Raw genomic sequence first — 17,071 nt, forward strand, 5'->3', positions numbered from 1 at the left:
TCTGCATATGTGTCTCTATTACACAGTTACTATACATTCTCTTAAATGAGAAGCCATAAAAAAAAAATCAACAGGAAAAGTACAAAATTTACAACGCCATGAAGTTAATAACATGCTACTGAATGACTCATGTGTTGCTGAAGAAACGAAAATCGAAAACTTTCTTGGAGAAAATGCTGCTGCTGTAGGGTCTTTGAGTCTGTGACAAGTAAGAGAAAAAAAACACTATTTTGACGAAATGAAAATAAAAACAAAAATATCAAGGCCCATTAGATGCAGCAAAAAATAGTATTAAAAGGGCTATTGGTCTTGTATTTTGCAAGGAAGTTGCTTTATAACAGAGAACACACGACATCCTTCCTTTGGGGACTGACTTCTTTCACTGAACTCGATGGTCTCTAGTTGGGACCATTTGGTTGCAAATGGTAGAATTTCATCCTTTTTAATGGCTGAGTAAGTATTCCATGGAGAAGTACCAGTCTCTATCCACTCCTCTTGAGGGCATCTGAGTTGTTTCCATGTCTTTGCTATTATAGAGTGTACTGCTGCAAATACACAATTACAGATCCCATTCTCAAATGCAGATCTCATTTCCTTTGGATATATTCCAACAAGTGGGATAGCTGGGTCATACGGCAGGTCTATTTTCAGTTCTCTTAGCACTGTCGATACTGACTTCCATAGTGGTTGTACTAGTGTACACTCCCACCAAGAATGAAGGGTACCTTTGTTCACATATCTATGCCAGCAGGTGTTGTTAAAAGTTTTGACTGCAGACCATTCTCACTGGAGTTAGGTGGAACTTCAGTGTGGTTTTCATTTGTATTTCTCAAACACCTAGAGAGTCTGAGCATTTTTCATGTCTGTTAGCCATTTGAATTTGTTCTTTTAAAAAATGTTCATTTCCTTCGTCCATTTCTTCACAGGATTGTTTGTTTTGCTATCACTGAGTTTCTGAAGCTCTTTGTAAATAATGGTATCAGTTGTGTAGTGTGCAAAGATTTTCTCACATTCTGTTGGTTGCTTCTTCGCTTTTATGATTGTTTTCTTTACGGTATAAAAGCTTTTTAGTTTTATGTAGTCTCATTTGTTCATTTTGGCTTTGAGGCCTATGCTTTGAACGATTTTTCTAACAAGACTTTTCCAATTCTTATATCCTGAAGAGTGCTTCCTACATTTTCCTCTAATAGTCGGATGGTTTCTTGGTGTAGATGGAGTTCCTTGATCCATTTAGAGCCGATTTTTGTATGAGGTGACAGATAAGGGGGTCTTGTTTCTTACCTCTGCTGGCTGCCATCTAATTGTCCCAACAACATTTGCTGATATACCAGAAATTTCCCCTGGATTATCATCAGTTCTCCTGTCAAAGATTAATTGGTGTTTTTCGTTTGTCATCCTTGTTTCCTCCAAGTTCCTTTTAACAATTTGTTTTCATGTCAAAGACCTTTCTCTTTTTTTAAATTTTACTTCTTCTTATTATTATCATTTTACAAAGACCTTTCTTATAGGTTTGATAATGCATGGTTGATTTCTTCATGTTTAAGAATGACAGATCTGGGGTCAGCATTGTGTTCCATTTCTGTCTCCCAACTCATGCGTGGGAAAAGCAGTACAGGTAGGCATTAGTGCCTTGGTGCCTACCACCCCTCCAGGAGACCTGGAGGAAGCTCCTGCCTTCAGCTGGGCCCAGCTCTGGTGATGCTGCCATCCAGAGAGTGAAATAACAGACAGAAAATCTCCTCCACCCCTGCTACCCCTCCATCTAGGAAATAAGCTTTCTGTTTTCTGTCTGATTATATGGAATTGAAATGCTTAGCATTTTGACTGTCAGTTACATAGCTTTATTTTAAAGCCTTGATCCTTTCATACTGACTTACTGAGGATCCTGACATTAAAAATTCCGTTTCATTAGGAAAATCTGTGAAAGAAATCAGTTTGATTCTTGCCTTACTGAAGGCGGATCTTAAGATTCAGCTCTCTCATTCAAGTTATTAACCACTAATCTATTTTTGTTTCCATCAATAGTAGGGAAAGGAAAGGATTGTTCTAGGTGGTAGCCAGGAGCTTTGTGGGATAAGGGATACTGTTTATTTAAAAACAGAAAAATCATTAGAGAGTGACCAAGTGTGAGTGAGCAAAGAGCAAGAAGCTGAGGTCATGCTGTCATGGGCCTTCCCTAAACAGAAGGATCTCAAGAGGCCCAGAGTCAGGCTAGCCAGAAGATGGTCACTGCAGCAGCACCATTCACACCAGCAACTGCACAGGAGTAATCCACATGTTCCAGCCCTCGAGGACGTGGGCACTCAGTGAGTGAACCAGTGCATTCAAGATCTTCCCTTTGCTTCTCTGTACTTCCAGGAAATTAGTTTAAGATTTCTTTGTTTTTATTTTAAAGGCAGAAATATCAATAGAAGGAGAGATAGATTCTTCATCCACTGTTGCTTTCCCAGATGGTGGCAAAAGGCCAGAGCTGACCCAATCAGAAGGATGGAGCCAGGGTCTTCCTCTGGGTCCCAAAGACTTGGACCATCCTCTGTCGCTTTCTTAGCACGTAAGTGGGGAACTGGATTGGAGGTAGAGCAGCTGGAACAGGAACTGGCATCTAAATGAGATGCTGGTGCTTGAGGGTGGAGGATCAGCCTGTTGAGTCACGCCCAGTCACAAAATAAACAAATCACAAAAACAAACAAAACATCTGAGACAAACTGCTGGGTTAAGAGTTGATTTGTAACTTGAAACCTATTTGGTTTACAATTTACCTATTGTGTAAAATGCAACAAACTCAAAGTACAGTATTTCTTAAAGCAGGAACTTGCAAACAGAAGTTAAGATTCCTTAATATTCTCTGTAATGTCTTAAAATTTCAATAGAAACAAATGTTAAGTATCACATAACTAAAAATATACTGTAAAATAATATTATTACCTAGATGATTTTGTAATTCTCGTGTCTGCCCGTCTTCAGTTGGAGTAATAAGGTCCCATATGAAACCCTTAATTTTCTCATCTCCTCGGTAATGAACAAGGCAATATGCTAAGAGGGCGCGGCAAATTATTTCTACATCATGCTCATTGAGCTGCCTTTTAAAACGGCCATGAGACAGAATTTCCCTCCATCGGCCCCACCTGGTTAAGAGAGACATAGTGTGACATGATTTAATTCCGGAGCAAATCATTATCCACTCAGTATCACAAGATAAAAAATTGAAAATAAGAATGCTGACATATCTATTTAAATACTTAAGTATATCTATCCCATCATTCTATTAAGCAAACGTTAAACACAGAATTGCAGGTACTTGAAAACACATTTCAGTCTGGGAATCCTCCCTAACTCTGTTCTCAAATTGTACCATAAAATTCAAAACTTAATTAAAAAAAAGAAAAGAAGAAAAGAAAAACACATTTTAATTAAGTTCCTGAGACTCTCCACTGGACTACTCAAACATGACAACAGTATTTTACCCGTAGACCAGCAGGTTCTTCTCCACCCTAAAGCACTCGGTTCTCCCATAGCCGTTGGACCGGTCGCAGGGTCTCCTGAGCTTGGGCTTTTCCTCTCCTTCACTTTCTGCCTCCGATAACTCAGCCAATTCAGCTTTTGTGGCACTGAAGGGTCTCGTTTGCTTTCGGATTCTTGGGGTGTCAATAACCAAGCTGTTCTGTAAAATTTAACAGCTATTATTTGATATTCTTTTTAGTTTTTGCTTAAAACAATGTTTCACATTTTCACCTTCTACAGTGCACAAACACAATTATAGAAAACCAAAACCAAAGAGTTTACTAACAATTTCAACAATCTACCAGATCAACATTTAAAAACATTTGCTTAAAAATCTTATTGCCAGACACATAAAATTAATTTTATATTTTGTAAAGTTTTATGGGCCTGGTAATAATCCATTTCTTTATTACAAAAAATAACTATATTTCTGTAATTATGAAACACATGTATTTAAAATTGTTGTTATCTGAGAGGCAGAGACAAAGAATTCTCATCCATTAATTAGGGACTTAAGTCAGGGTTGGAAACTCGATCCGTGTCTCCTGTGTAGGTTGCAGGGAGCCAAGTGCTCTGGCCATCACCATAGCTACCTCCTGTATTAGTAGGAATCCTGGATTCAGGATTCAGGAGTGGATCTTGATATCAAATTCAGGCACCTTGATACAGGCTGCAGGCACCTTTAACAGTGAGGTCAAACACCTGTATGTAACATGGATTATTAGCTGAGCTTCTATCTCATAATTTTCTTTGCATAATCCAATTATTTTCAAATTTTGCAATAAATAATGCTAAAGTAAATCTTTGTTATCTAAGTTTATGCTACATGTATGTAAAAAAATAAATTATATATAAAAGAAATATCCAGGGATGAAAACATTAATCAAAGGTTATCAATATTCTACACATATAGAGAGGTGTCAATGCTTTCTAAGGAGTTATACCAATATGCAAAAACCATAGTAGTAAGTGTATGTCATTATTTTCAGCTAGGTTTAATTTCTTCAAAGCAACCGGAATTGTAGATATTTAGATAACTCCTGTCCATTAAGAATCCACAGTGAGTGTACCACTGAAACACTCTTTAGGATAAAATATTCTACGACATAGAATGTAGCCAAAGGGACTCAGTTAAATCTACTAGAGAAGAGTTCCTGAGGAGTTGGAAGTGGTTTGCCAGGCAGTCAGAGAGGAGTTAGTATTATAGAAAGAGCAAAGATCAAGGGGCCTGAAGTGGCATCAGATGATTAGGAAGTAGTCAAGGGCCATGCAGAAAGGAACAGAGTGAGAGAGGAAGTAGGGACCAGACCTCACGGTCCGGCCTGGGCACACAGACACAGCAGGTGTATCTGAAGGTGTACATGACGCCATTATATCTTATTACAGGAAATGTGAACTTCTGTCAAGATTTTTTCCCTGTATAGTTTCTTTTTTGAAAGTAATCACTATTTTGAAAGCCACACACAAGAATTCATACAGATTCTCTTTTTCCTTAAATTTTCATCTACTTGTTTTAGGATTCATTGATGAATTTTGTCTGTTACAATTATTACTATAGTGGATTAATGGTAATTTTGTGTGTTCTTGATGTTTCCTGTGTTTACGAATTGGAACTCTTTTGTAGGAAAGAATGGTCTCCCTCCTCTTTTCCCAGTGTCTTTAAAAAATAACTGCATTTTTCTTGAGTAAATTTTCAAATGTCTTTTTCACATAATAGTTTGAGATTTGACAACTGTCTTACTAGATTACATTAGCTTTTCATTTAAAAAAAAAACTGACTTTCTTTTTAAGAAAGAGATTAATTCACCTGAAAGTAAAGTTACATACACATCTTCCATTTCCTAGAAGTCCTCAAAAGCCCAGGATGGGCCATGCTAAAGCCACAGGCCAGGAATTCCAGCTGGATCCCCCACCTGTGTGGCAGGAACAAGTCCTTGAGGCATCATCTGCTGCCTCCCAGACAGGGGAATTAGCAGGGAGCTTAACGGGAAGCAGAGCAGGCAGGACTAGAGTGGGCATTGCAATATGGGATACTGGGATCCAGAGTGCAAGTTTAACATCCTGTACCATGGCACTTGCTCCAAAGCAATTTAACTTTTACGTTACTTTAAAACTTTATGTAACTGAATATACAAATCATTTCCTTTCCAATTTACTTTTATCCACAATATATTTTACAAAAAATTTAGTTTCTTTTACATTTCATGCTTTCATTAAAAATATATAAAAACATTTTACTACAAACCAGTGTTTATTTGGTATACTGCGTAGGTCCTTTAATAACTTGATATTCAAATCACTTTTTGCTTTTTCTCTAATACTATTTCTAAATTAAAGTTGACCTTTTCTATCCTTAGCTTTGTTTTATATCTATCAATAGCATACTAAATTAATTACTGTTATTTTATAATATATTAATATATTTTGATACTTGAACATGTCTTCATTGTGTTTTGTTTTCAAAAATTTTACTTAAATAGAAATTACAAAATATTACACAATATTAAATGACCGTATGTGTACTAAGATTTATTGATAAAATCTTGTCATCAGATTATCTGAAAGGTCCTGTTGTCCTGATCCATGTCTACAGTTTCTGATCTCACCTATTATCACGCACTACATTCTGCCAAAATGTCCTGTCGTTTCTAAACACACCACTCAATGAATGATTCAATGCCAGCCTCCTTGCCTCAAAAACTCTTCACCTTAAATCGACACTTTTTTCCATACTCAAGCCTCACTACAAATGTCAGCTCACAGTGGTATCCCTTAATCATTTTACTCAGTCTTTGCTCCTTCTACATCAATCACTTGATTGTTTTCTTTCCTTCACTCCGTCACGTGCGTGTTGACTGCTGTTCTCACTAACCAGAATGCAAGCTCCAGAGAAGCAGATGGTTGATGGTTGTGTTTTGTTCAACTTATCTATAACATAGTAATGATGCCTGCAAGTATGTGTGTGATCAATATATACTGTTGGAAAATCAGATAATGTTTTAAATATTATTTAACTACCTATTAAGAAGTTCTTTTAATGTGAAGAAAACATGGATATATAATTTCTGCTTTATGAATCATCAGTATGTTGCATGAGTATTATCCATTCTTTGTGATGCAGGGCAGAGGATCGAGCCAGTGTTAAATAGACTACCAAGGCAATTTTAAGCCCAATTTGTCTAGCTATTCGAAAAAAGGATTTGCTTTCCTGAGTTCTAACTTCTATGACTATAAACTATTATGATGTTACAATACAATTTTCCCATTCTACATGACAAACTTCTCACCCACATTCCAGGTTACAGAACTCATAAACACTCTGGGTTCTGTATGTGTTTCCTACTGTGAAAAGATGGCTTGCTTGTTTATCTATTTCTGACAGTACTGAGGCTATGCAGCCTGAACAGAACACTTACCTTCTTTGCAGTTAACTCACGGAGCTCATTTGTAAATTTTACAGTGTTTTTGCACATTCCACTGACTTTTTCTTTCAAGACTTTTTTATTTTTATTGCAAAGTCAGATTTACAGAGAGGAGGAGAGTCAGAGAGGAAGAACTTCTGTCTGCTGATTCACTTCCCAAGTTGCTGCAAAGGCTGCAGCTGAGCTGATCCAAAGCTAGGAGCTTCTTCCAGGTCTCCCATGTGAGCACAGGGTCCCAAGGCCTTGGGCCGTCCTCCACTGCTTTCCCAGGCCACAAAGATGGGAAGTGGGACTGCTGGGGACCTGAACCAGTGCCCATATGGGATCCTGGCACGCAGAAGGTGAAGACTTTAGCCCCTAGGCTACTGTACCGGGCCCAAATTTCACTGACTTTTTAGGTATATGAAAACGTCATATACAAGTAATTATTTTTCATAAGTACCTATCAAAATTTACTTCTCTCAAACATAATTGTGTATACTTCCAAGACATATCAAGCAATAATGATTAAGGTTGGAAATGGTGTTATTCCTAACAGTAAGGATTTACAACTGAAGCACTTGTCAAAGGAATTCCATACAGCAATGTTTCATATACAAGTCCTTTTAATCATTTAAATGTTAGCAGTCACAAACACTGATTGCTTTAGACTTATTCAGATAAGTGAACAGTTCATGCTAAATAGATATACTATAATTATGTTTGATGAATTCTAATTTAGCTTTTTGGTATTTCCTGAGCTGTAAGGGAAATCAGAAGAAAATAGTTTAAAATCACACTTTCTTAATTTCTTTTCTGTCTCCATATTTTACTGGATCATTTTTAGAGGGTTCTAATACCAAGAAAATAGTGAAAGAGCAAATAGCAAAAACACTCATGATTGGAACCCATATAAAATCCATGACAGGATCTTAGCACTGTAGCCTAGCAGCTAAAGTCCTCTCCTTGCACGCGCTGGGATGCCATATGGGTGCCGGTTCATATTCTGGCAGCCCATTCAGCTCCCTGCTTGTGGCCTGGGAAAGCAGTAGAGGACATCCCAAAGCCTTGGGATCCTGCTCCTGCATGGGACACACCAAGAGGTTCTGGGATCCTGGCTTCGAACTCACTCAGCTCCAGTCATTGTGGTCACTTGGGGAGTGAATGATCGGACGGAAGATCTTCCTCTCTGTCTCTTGTCCTCTCTGTATATATGACTTTCCAACAAAAAATAAACAATTTAAAAAATACATTATAATTACAATAATGTAAATTACAACCAAAAGCAAACTTTCTTTGCAACAATCCATCAGGACAGACAGAATAATTATTAAATTGAAGCAGTATTTGACATGGTATATAAACAATATATCACCTTACCTCAACTTACATATGCAAAAGTTTATTTCAAAACTGAACAGCTTGAAACATGACAGTTTTGCCAAAAGTGTACCAGAGGAAATTTAGACAGAAAGAAATACTTACTCTGCCACTGATGGAATCTATATCTATTTCTGCCTTTTTAGCCCACTTCTGCCAGAAGTTGGGATCATCTAAGGAAATATCTGTCCGGTTTCCAGACGCCACAAAACTTGCCTGAAATGCACAGGAGCAGCTTTTTAGATGATTTTGAAGCTCAGAGGGGGGAAAACATTTACTTATACATTGTATGTGTAGAATTTGAATTCGGCATACAATTCAAAGGCTTTTTCAAATCCAGAAATTTGACAACATCACTCAAGAGAAAGGCTTAATGCCACCAAGGTACAAATAAGGAGCAAATAAGGTTATTACTGTTGGTTATTTCACTTTTGGTAAGTAAGAATTCTTTTTTTGGCAAGGAAATTACACAGAAGAGAGATGTTTTCTGAAAAGACTATATGAATAGTAAGCAATCATGTTAGAATAAGTATCTGAAAACCTGCCTGCTATAATTTTTTGGCACACTTCTACTGTGTTTCCATGCATGTCTCAGATGGCTATCTCTCCTAGAGAAAGGCAATACAGTGTAGGGAAATAAACATGAACCATTGTATGTTGAAAGCTCTTCTTTCATTAAAAACGCTATTTAACTGTGAAAACACAGAAAGTACAGTAGAATAAAGCAAACCTTAAGTGACTTATTTTCTTATTACAGAAACTGGAAACATTTCATCTGGAAGAAATCTTAGATAATACATTTCAGCCCCATAACTTACAGATTATTAAATAACACTAAAATTAGATGTACCACAAAAAAATGTCATCTATGTGCTTTACCAAAAAGAAAGAAGCAGTGGTAGCAATGCTTATTCAGAAAGAAAAAGATTTGGATATGCATGTAAACTCATAAAATGATTTTCAAAGAATGTAGTTGGTAAATGGCTTTAAGATAATGCCCAATTATTTGGGATACACACGAAAGAGAAAATATTCATTAAAAACCACTGTGAGAGAATTAAAAAATGGAGAAAACCACACATTAGAAAGGTAAACTGCTAAAAGCAAATAAATCAAACATGACGTTTAAGATAAATGGAATTTGGAACACTACACAGTATCACGGAATGCTGAGGAATTTTTACTTAATCTTAACTTGAGTGTGATCACACTTGTGGTTTTGTTAACAAAAATCAGAGAGGTGTTATTGTTGGTGATGCAACAGGCGATGACAGATTACCTGGGACTTGTTTAAAAAATATGGAAGATGGATGAAGTAGTAACCAAGGATCATAAGTGAAAAGCATGCAAGAGCTCACCATACCTAAACCCAAAATTTGAAACCCAGGGCATTCAAAAATCACAATGGCTTTCAGATTTTTGAATTTTGGCATGCTTAATGATAATGATAACGTTTTTCTGTTAAGGGATATTTTGATCTGTATGAGGGATTCAATTCACATTAAGCAAACTTACTCTATTGGCTCTGTTCTGAGGCTGGGCTATTATTAAGACGCTTGCATAATGCAGATGTTAGATCTTATACGTGTTTATGTACATTTTGCTGGCATATTTATAAAACAGGTGACGTGAATAAAAGCTTCTAATAAAATAAATTTGAATTTTTTTTTTTGCTTAATACTTGTTTACTAGGGAATTAAAAAAGAAAAGTACATTTTTACTTCTTGGAAATGGTGAACATGGTAGGCTGAATAATGTCCCTAAAGGTTCAAATGTTGCAAGTGCTGTCTTACAGGGTTAGAAGGGACTTTGCAGATGTGATTAAAGAGCTTGAAATGGAGGAATGAGTTTATATTATCCCCGGTAGGCTCTAACTGTAACCAAGCATGCTTACGAGAAGGAGACAGAGGGAGCATTGACTATACAGGAGGAAAAGGATATGACGACAAGCAGCAACTGGAGTACTGTGGCCACAAGCCAAGGAGTGCACGCAATCTAAGGAACTGGAAGAGATAAGAAACAGATTCCTGCCTGGAGCCTCCAGAATGAACCAGTCCTGATATTACCTTGATTTTACCCCTATAAAACCACATCTGACTTCTGACATCTAGAACTAACAAATCTGTTGTTTTAAGTCACAAAATTTTTACTATAATTTGTTATAGTAGCAATAAGATAACAGAATGGGAAAATTCATAAGGAACCATGTATTATTAAAAATACATCTCATAAGAAAGAATAAAGATTAACTAGCTGGGTAAGACAAAATGAGACAGCCATCATCATCTGTATAAAAGTGATTATAAGGGGGCAGGTGGTTAGCACAGTAGTTGAGACTTTGGGATTCTCAGGCCCCACAGTGGAGTTCCTGAGTTTGATCTCTGACTCCAGCTTCTTGCTAAAATAAGCCAGGGGATGGCAGAGATGATGACTTAAGTAGTAGTTGGGTTCATGCCACTCACAGGGGACACCTGCATTGAGTTCAGCTTTCAGTATGAGTCACTGCAGGCACTTGGGGAATGAACCAGCAGATGAAGTGTTTTTTCTATATCTACCTGTCAAATAAACAAGTTTAAGAAAATGGAAAAAGATGTATAACATTTCATCAAAGGATTTAAAACTTTTATTTGAATGGCAGAATTACAGAAAGACAAAGAGAGAGAGAGAGAGAGAGAGATCTTCCATCTGTTGGTTCACGCTCCAAATGACCTCAATGGCAGGAGGTTGGCCACTTTGAAGCCAGGAGCCCAGACTCAAGTCTCTCACATGGCTACATGGCCCCAATCACTTGTGCCATCCTCTGATGCTTTTCCAAGCACATTACCAGCAGCTGGAACAGAATCAGAATAGCCTATACAGGATGCTGGCCCTGCAGGAGGCTCAAGCAGCTACGCCACGGCATACGGACAGAACTAACCACGGAATTAAGCAGTTTCTTAATTACAAATAGGTTTTACTTGGTAAGGTAGAAGTGAATTTGTCATAACTGAGGATATATGCATTCAAGCAGTCAGTAGCATACGGTCACTCATTTTTACTATCACGGTAAAGTTCACTGATGGGGTTGGTAGGTCTTATATTACACCTGCTTCACTGATACATGTCTCTCAACAATCGATCTAATAAGTTAATACTGGTTTTGCATGAATTATAGAATAACATCAAAGGCCATCAAAACTAAGAAGTCACTGAAAGGAAACAATATAGAATAAAAATACCATGCTACACTGGACGATAAATCTTATACTAACAGATAGCAATTGGTAAGTGAAATAATTTGCCAGGAATTCCCTGACAATTACACTTTGAAGCATTTGTTATGACAAATTTTATTTTTCAAATAAAAATTATTTCAAATTCCTTTTTGAAGATTTTATTTATTAAGGTATGATTGGCAGAAGACAGAGTGAGTGAATAAGTGAAAGAAGAAGAAGAGAGAGAGAGAAACAGGAAAGAGATATATTTATCTGGTAGCTCACTTCCCAAATGGCTGGTCCAAGCCAAAGCCAGGAGCTGGGAGCTTCCTCTGGGTCTCCCATGTGTGTGCATGGACCCAAGCACTTCCTAACCAGTGTGACAAGCATGAACATCTGCTGCTTTCTACCATGTTTTAGCAGGGAGCTGGATCACAAGTGGAGTAACCAGGGATCTGAGACCTTGGGATGCTGGCACTGTAGGCCCCCAAGCAACTTCTTAACCAGTGTGCTGAACACCTGCTCCTCACACATATGTTGTATGCACCTTGCAAATGATTTCACTACTGGCCTCTTAATTCCCAATAATTCCAGATGCTATTGTTGGGCTAATTCAGCGAATGCAATGCCAGGATCTCATGAGCACTAGGTTCAAGACCCAGCTGTTTCACTTTGTATTCAGCTCCCTGCTAATGTGCCTGGGAAAGCAGTAGAGAACGGTCCTAGAGATCGCATCCCTGTAATCCAAGTGGGCAACCTGGATGGAATTTCAGGCTCCTGGCTTTAACAAGGCACAACACTGGCCATCGTGGACAAATGGGGAGTGAACCAGCAGATGGAAAAAAACTTTGTCTCTTGCTTTTTCTAACTTTTCCTTAGAAATCAGTAAATCTTTCTTTAAAAAGAGATGCTATTGTTAATTAAGAGTATTTTCAAGATAACTTAAGTGTTTATCAAGGATTATGATAATACAGAAACGAAATGCCTATTGGGGGAAGATGTCATCAAGTACAGATTTATTGATTTCCAATTATTAAATCCTAGTTTCTTCTTTTTTTTAAATTTCATTTTATGACACAGTTTCATAAGCTCTGGGATTCCCCCAAACCCTCCAAAAAACCCTCCCCCCATATTGTTGCAGCAGTACAGTTCATATCTAGTCACGATTCCTTCATTGCAGGCCTGGACCATGCAGAAAGTCTGACATCTCACTGTCCAGAAATTCTAGTTTCTTAAAAATTATTTTTATAAGTGTGTTCCATCAATCACTAAATTTTAAAAATTGTTTTTAAGGGAAGATTTTAATTATTTTATAAAGCGATTATTTAAAACTTTCTCATGTATTTGACAGGCAGTGAAACAGAGTGCCTCCATCTGCTGGTTTATTTTTCAGACGCTCTCAACAGCTAGGGCTAACAGCTGGGAGTTGAGAAGCCAATCCACACGTCCTGCAGGGGTGACAGTGATCCAGCTGCTGCCTGCCAAGGTGTCCATCAGCAAGTGTCTGCGGTTGGGAGGGGAACTAGGACTGCAACCCAGCACTCTGACCAAGGATGCAGGCAACCCAAATGGTGGCTTAATCATTAGGCGAGAATTAACCCCAACGAGTATTTTGAAATGGTGAAAAACATCATCTTATGACAGTCACTAGGAGAAAAACAGCAGGATCCACATACCAGTGAGTAATACATTTGCAGCATGAATCAGATTATTGTTCTGCAAATTAAACAACTCAAAGTCTTTTGTTCTACACTTTTTATTTTACTTTTATCCTTTATTTTCATTTTATTTGAAAGGGGGAGAGTGAGAGAGAAATGTGAGACAGATATCGCGGCTATGTTTATAAGCCAGCACGCAGTATTACCTTGGCAAATGTTGACCCACGTCCTTCTGATTCAATTGTAATCGTTTTTGTGCGCCGTAGTAATATCTGGTCAATATCCTCTTCACAGAACTTAGAGCCCTCATCTTCTTCCTCCATGATAGCACCATAAGCACCTCTTCGAAGCAGGTCTTCTATTTCCTTTTTGGAAAGCTGCTGAATCTAGGAAGAAAACAATTTTGGTAATAATGGTTTAAACACTCCCAAAAGGATGTGTGGGAAGAAGTATGTTTAGGATCCACAGAATAAAGAATTAAGCGAAGTAATTTATTGAAGTTGTTGACTTTTTTGCTCAAAAAATAAAATAATTTTTCAAAATAAAACTACCCAACTGCTGAAATGTCTTATTAAAATACACCTGAACCAGGTAATCAGTCCAAATTTTTGGAACTAGGGTTTTATCAGGTGGGAATCTTGAGGAGAAACAAATGCTAAAAACAAGACAAAGCCAATTCTAATAGTTGGATGTTTGGGGGAAAAAGATAACTTGAGATACTGCTTATACAAATAACAGGAATTTTCACAAACTCTGCTTTCTTATGCCATTACATAAAAGATACTTACAAATATATCAGAGAATCTGTGTTTTGAAAACACAGTCTCTGAATCCATAGGCACTGAAGAGGATTCAAAACTACTGATTAAACAGTTCTCTTCTGATATGATAAAACAAAGTTTATTTAGTGCTCAGTATAGATCTAAATTAAATGACACAATATTTGAGTTAAAATTAAATGCCAAAAAAATTGTGAAAAAACCAGATAAACTTACACCACCAACATTACTTTCTCTTCCACTCATGCTCTGTAGCACAGCCTTATCCAGGCCCAGTTTCAGACTGGCTCGGTCAAACATCTCTCTCTCATATGAATTACGAGTTACTAGTCTGTAGACTTTAACTGCTTTGTTTTGACCGATTCTGTGGCAACGCGCTTGAGCCTATTGAAAAATTGAAAAGTTATGTATATAAATTTTTTCACAAGCATTTAGCAATAGATGATATATGTGGAGTGAAAATATGAGAAAAATCTAAGAAAGCTTACACATGTACCTTTTTCTAAAAGTCACTCAGAACTTTCTAGGATGAGAAATGATCACACATTCAGCAGGCTTGTCTTTCAGAAAGATAAATTCATTAAGGGTTACTGTTTAAACACACATATGCTTGATACAACTTTTCAAAGAACAACTGGCAAATAGATCTTTTAGTTGAAGACAACTCAACTTTTAAAGCCTTATATTCAACCCAAAATTTCTGAATTTTTTCTACATTATAATCAACAATCTTTTCAATACATTTTATTTAAAAGAGATAATTGTGAGGGGAGAAATTTAACAACACCTTTGTAGGTCTAAACTTTATTTAAATGGCATGAGACTAATTATTTAATATGTATATCTTAGAAGTAAAGCTCTTAGAGAATATGTGAGAGCTTCAGAATTTATATCAATTCCTTATCAGCTTTTCAAAAATTTTCCATAATGCAGTTTTGTAGGTTCCCTTAAGTTTATAGTTCATATGAGAAATAAAGGTCCTAAATCTAAAGAATTTATTGTCTTTCTCTGTAGTGAGCAAAGACCTTCACGTTAATAAATAATAATAAATAATAAATGACTGCTTTAAGTTTATAGATGATACTGACAGCATGTTCTGTGTTGACATCCTTTCCTTTCTACTTGTATCTACTTTGTGCTGCCTGGAAAGAATTACAAATGAGCAACACGACTGTAGGTCTGGATAAAGCAGGAGGCAAAATTTTCCTTAGCTGTAAAAATTAGACTACAAGGAAAAACTAATTAGGAAGAAGAGACTAGGGAGTTTAGTAGTTTTTCTAGTTCTCTTAAGGTTCTACAAAACATGAGTTTACTGTTTGATTTTAATTAACGTTTAGAAATTCACATGAACTCTGGGCAGGTTTAAGCATAAACACACATTCCAAAGGTAAATACTTATAATTTGGGCTTATCATAGGGATTGCAGAACTATGATCTAAGGACCAAGTCTAGCCTTGGCTCTTACATTTTTAAAGAATTATGAAAAACAAAATGTGTGATGGATCCTATGTCACTCTGTAATATAACCAATTGGTATTCTAAAGAAGGAATTGGTCCTTGGTTTAGTCCAACACTTTCAGACAAACCTTTGTTATTGTGAAGTAGATTACTTAGTTGAATAAATAATTTAATTATTATCTTTATTAACCATGGAATATTTTGCATAACAATTTATTTTATTTGGTATCACACAAAAAAAGAAATTTCTATTATACTCTACTCTCTCTTCTCTCCCCCCTAGGTGCTTATTTTCTGTAAATTTTGATCATCTTTGATCACTCTAACACTATTCCTATTTTGTGTATGATGTCCAGGTATAGTTATAATGTACAAAATGCCTTCATTTTCTAATTATTTTATAAAAACACTAATATTATACCTCTAGTCCATGTATATTGTATTGTATAACGATTAGAAGATGAAATTAGGATAAGCAAAATCTTATATTTAAGGGATTAAAATCCTGAATTCACAAAGCTTAGATCCCTCAAGTTTGCAGTAGATAAGTAATTTCTCCCCCCCTTTTAATTTTTTTACTTTGAGGAACACAAAGAGAACACTTATCCTGTGGGTCACTCTGGACATGCCCACAGTGGCTAGGCAAAGACTAAGCTAGGAGGTGGGAACTAAATTCAGGGGACAGAGAACCAGCCACTTATTCCATCATCTGCCACCTCACAGGGAACACATTAGCAGGAAGTAGGAATGGGAGTAGAGCTCAGACTCCCACCCATCCTCTTTGACATGCAATGCAGTTGCCCAGCCAGCCCCTTGGACTCACTAGTCCAAATGTCTGCCCCAGTCTGTTTTTGAGTCTGAACATTTCACAATTTTTAAACTGTAATATTTAGTATATTTAATCTCTGATCATTTGTGAAATGCAGATCTGAGTGCACTGTGTACAAATCACCTGTGTCTTTATTCTGATCATTTGTATCTCTTACTTAGATTTGAGGACAACAACATCACTCAAATTTATTTTAACTTTTAAATTGGCCCAAGGCTTGGTTAAATCAGGGAGGTGGTTTGCACTAAGCATGCTTCAACAATGCCTCTGATCTCTCGCTTTCTATTCTTGTTCTGCAGTGACCTGTTCTGAAGCTTTTCTCTTTAAAATTTTTTCCTGTTGTGCATGACCACCTAAGGTCTTATAATCATCTCTTGTCTTGAAAATCTTCACCCTTCCCACATGTCAGAGGATCATTTACGCCAGCTGGCAGTAGGCAATGGGTCTACACCGGCTGCCTGGACACTGAGGAGGTGCTCAGGTTGATGATCCTCACTGTGTCTTTCATGAAAGCTGTCTCTCTTCCAATCCTCTCCAGAAGTCAGTTACAAATTCTTAAAAGGCATCCTGTGTATTGGGCCTGCATTGTTCTTTTTGATAAGAATGTAGATCTCTTCTGGATACTGCTTTAAGTTGGCTCAAATCATCTACTCTTTTCTCACTTTCATTTTTTAAAGGCGCAAAACTTGGTCTGTTGCTGTTATCTTTCATAGTTGGACAAAGCTCAACACAGCAGATCCTAAAGATCATAAATATCTATGTTCTTTCATAAGTTAGTAAAACTATTATATTTATATAATATGTATATTTGAAAGTCATTAAAATAATCACATGCTTTTCTAAACATATTTTGCAGAAAGACGTGTTGTTC

At 36.9% G+C, this 17,071-nt stretch overlaps 1 protein-coding gene across 5 annotated transcripts in view; it reads right to left on the reverse strand.

Annotated features, from left to right (window-relative positions):
• The window catches only part of CHD9 (chromodomain helicase DNA binding protein 9), a 182,984-nt gene that overhangs the window by 39,944 nt on the left and 125,969 nt on the right, over positions 1–17,071 (reverse strand). For all 5 annotated transcript variants that reach the window (XM_040982716.1, XM_040982714.1, XM_040982715.1 and 2 more), the window contains 5 exons: positions 14,130–14,297; positions 13,341–13,520; positions 8,388–8,498; positions 3,465–3,661; positions 2,926–3,125 (listed from right to left, as the gene is read on the reverse strand). In XM_040982716.1, the coding sequence (XP_040838650.1) occupies positions 2,926–3,125; positions 3,465–3,661; positions 8,388–8,498; positions 13,341–13,520; positions 14,130–14,297 (856 nt within the window). The remainder of the gene's footprint in view (positions 1–2,925; positions 3,126–3,464; positions 3,662–8,387; positions 8,499–13,340; positions 13,521–14,129; positions 14,298–17,071) is intronic.

Source organism: Ochotona curzoniae, unplaced genomic scaffold, assembly GCF_017591425.1.
Source record: "Ochotona curzoniae isolate NIBS_2020 unplaced genomic scaffold, NIBS_Ocur_1.0 contig_3622, whole genome shotgun sequence".
Classification (NCBI taxonomy): domain Eukaryota; kingdom Metazoa; phylum Chordata; class Mammalia; order Lagomorpha; family Ochotonidae; genus Ochotona; species Ochotona curzoniae.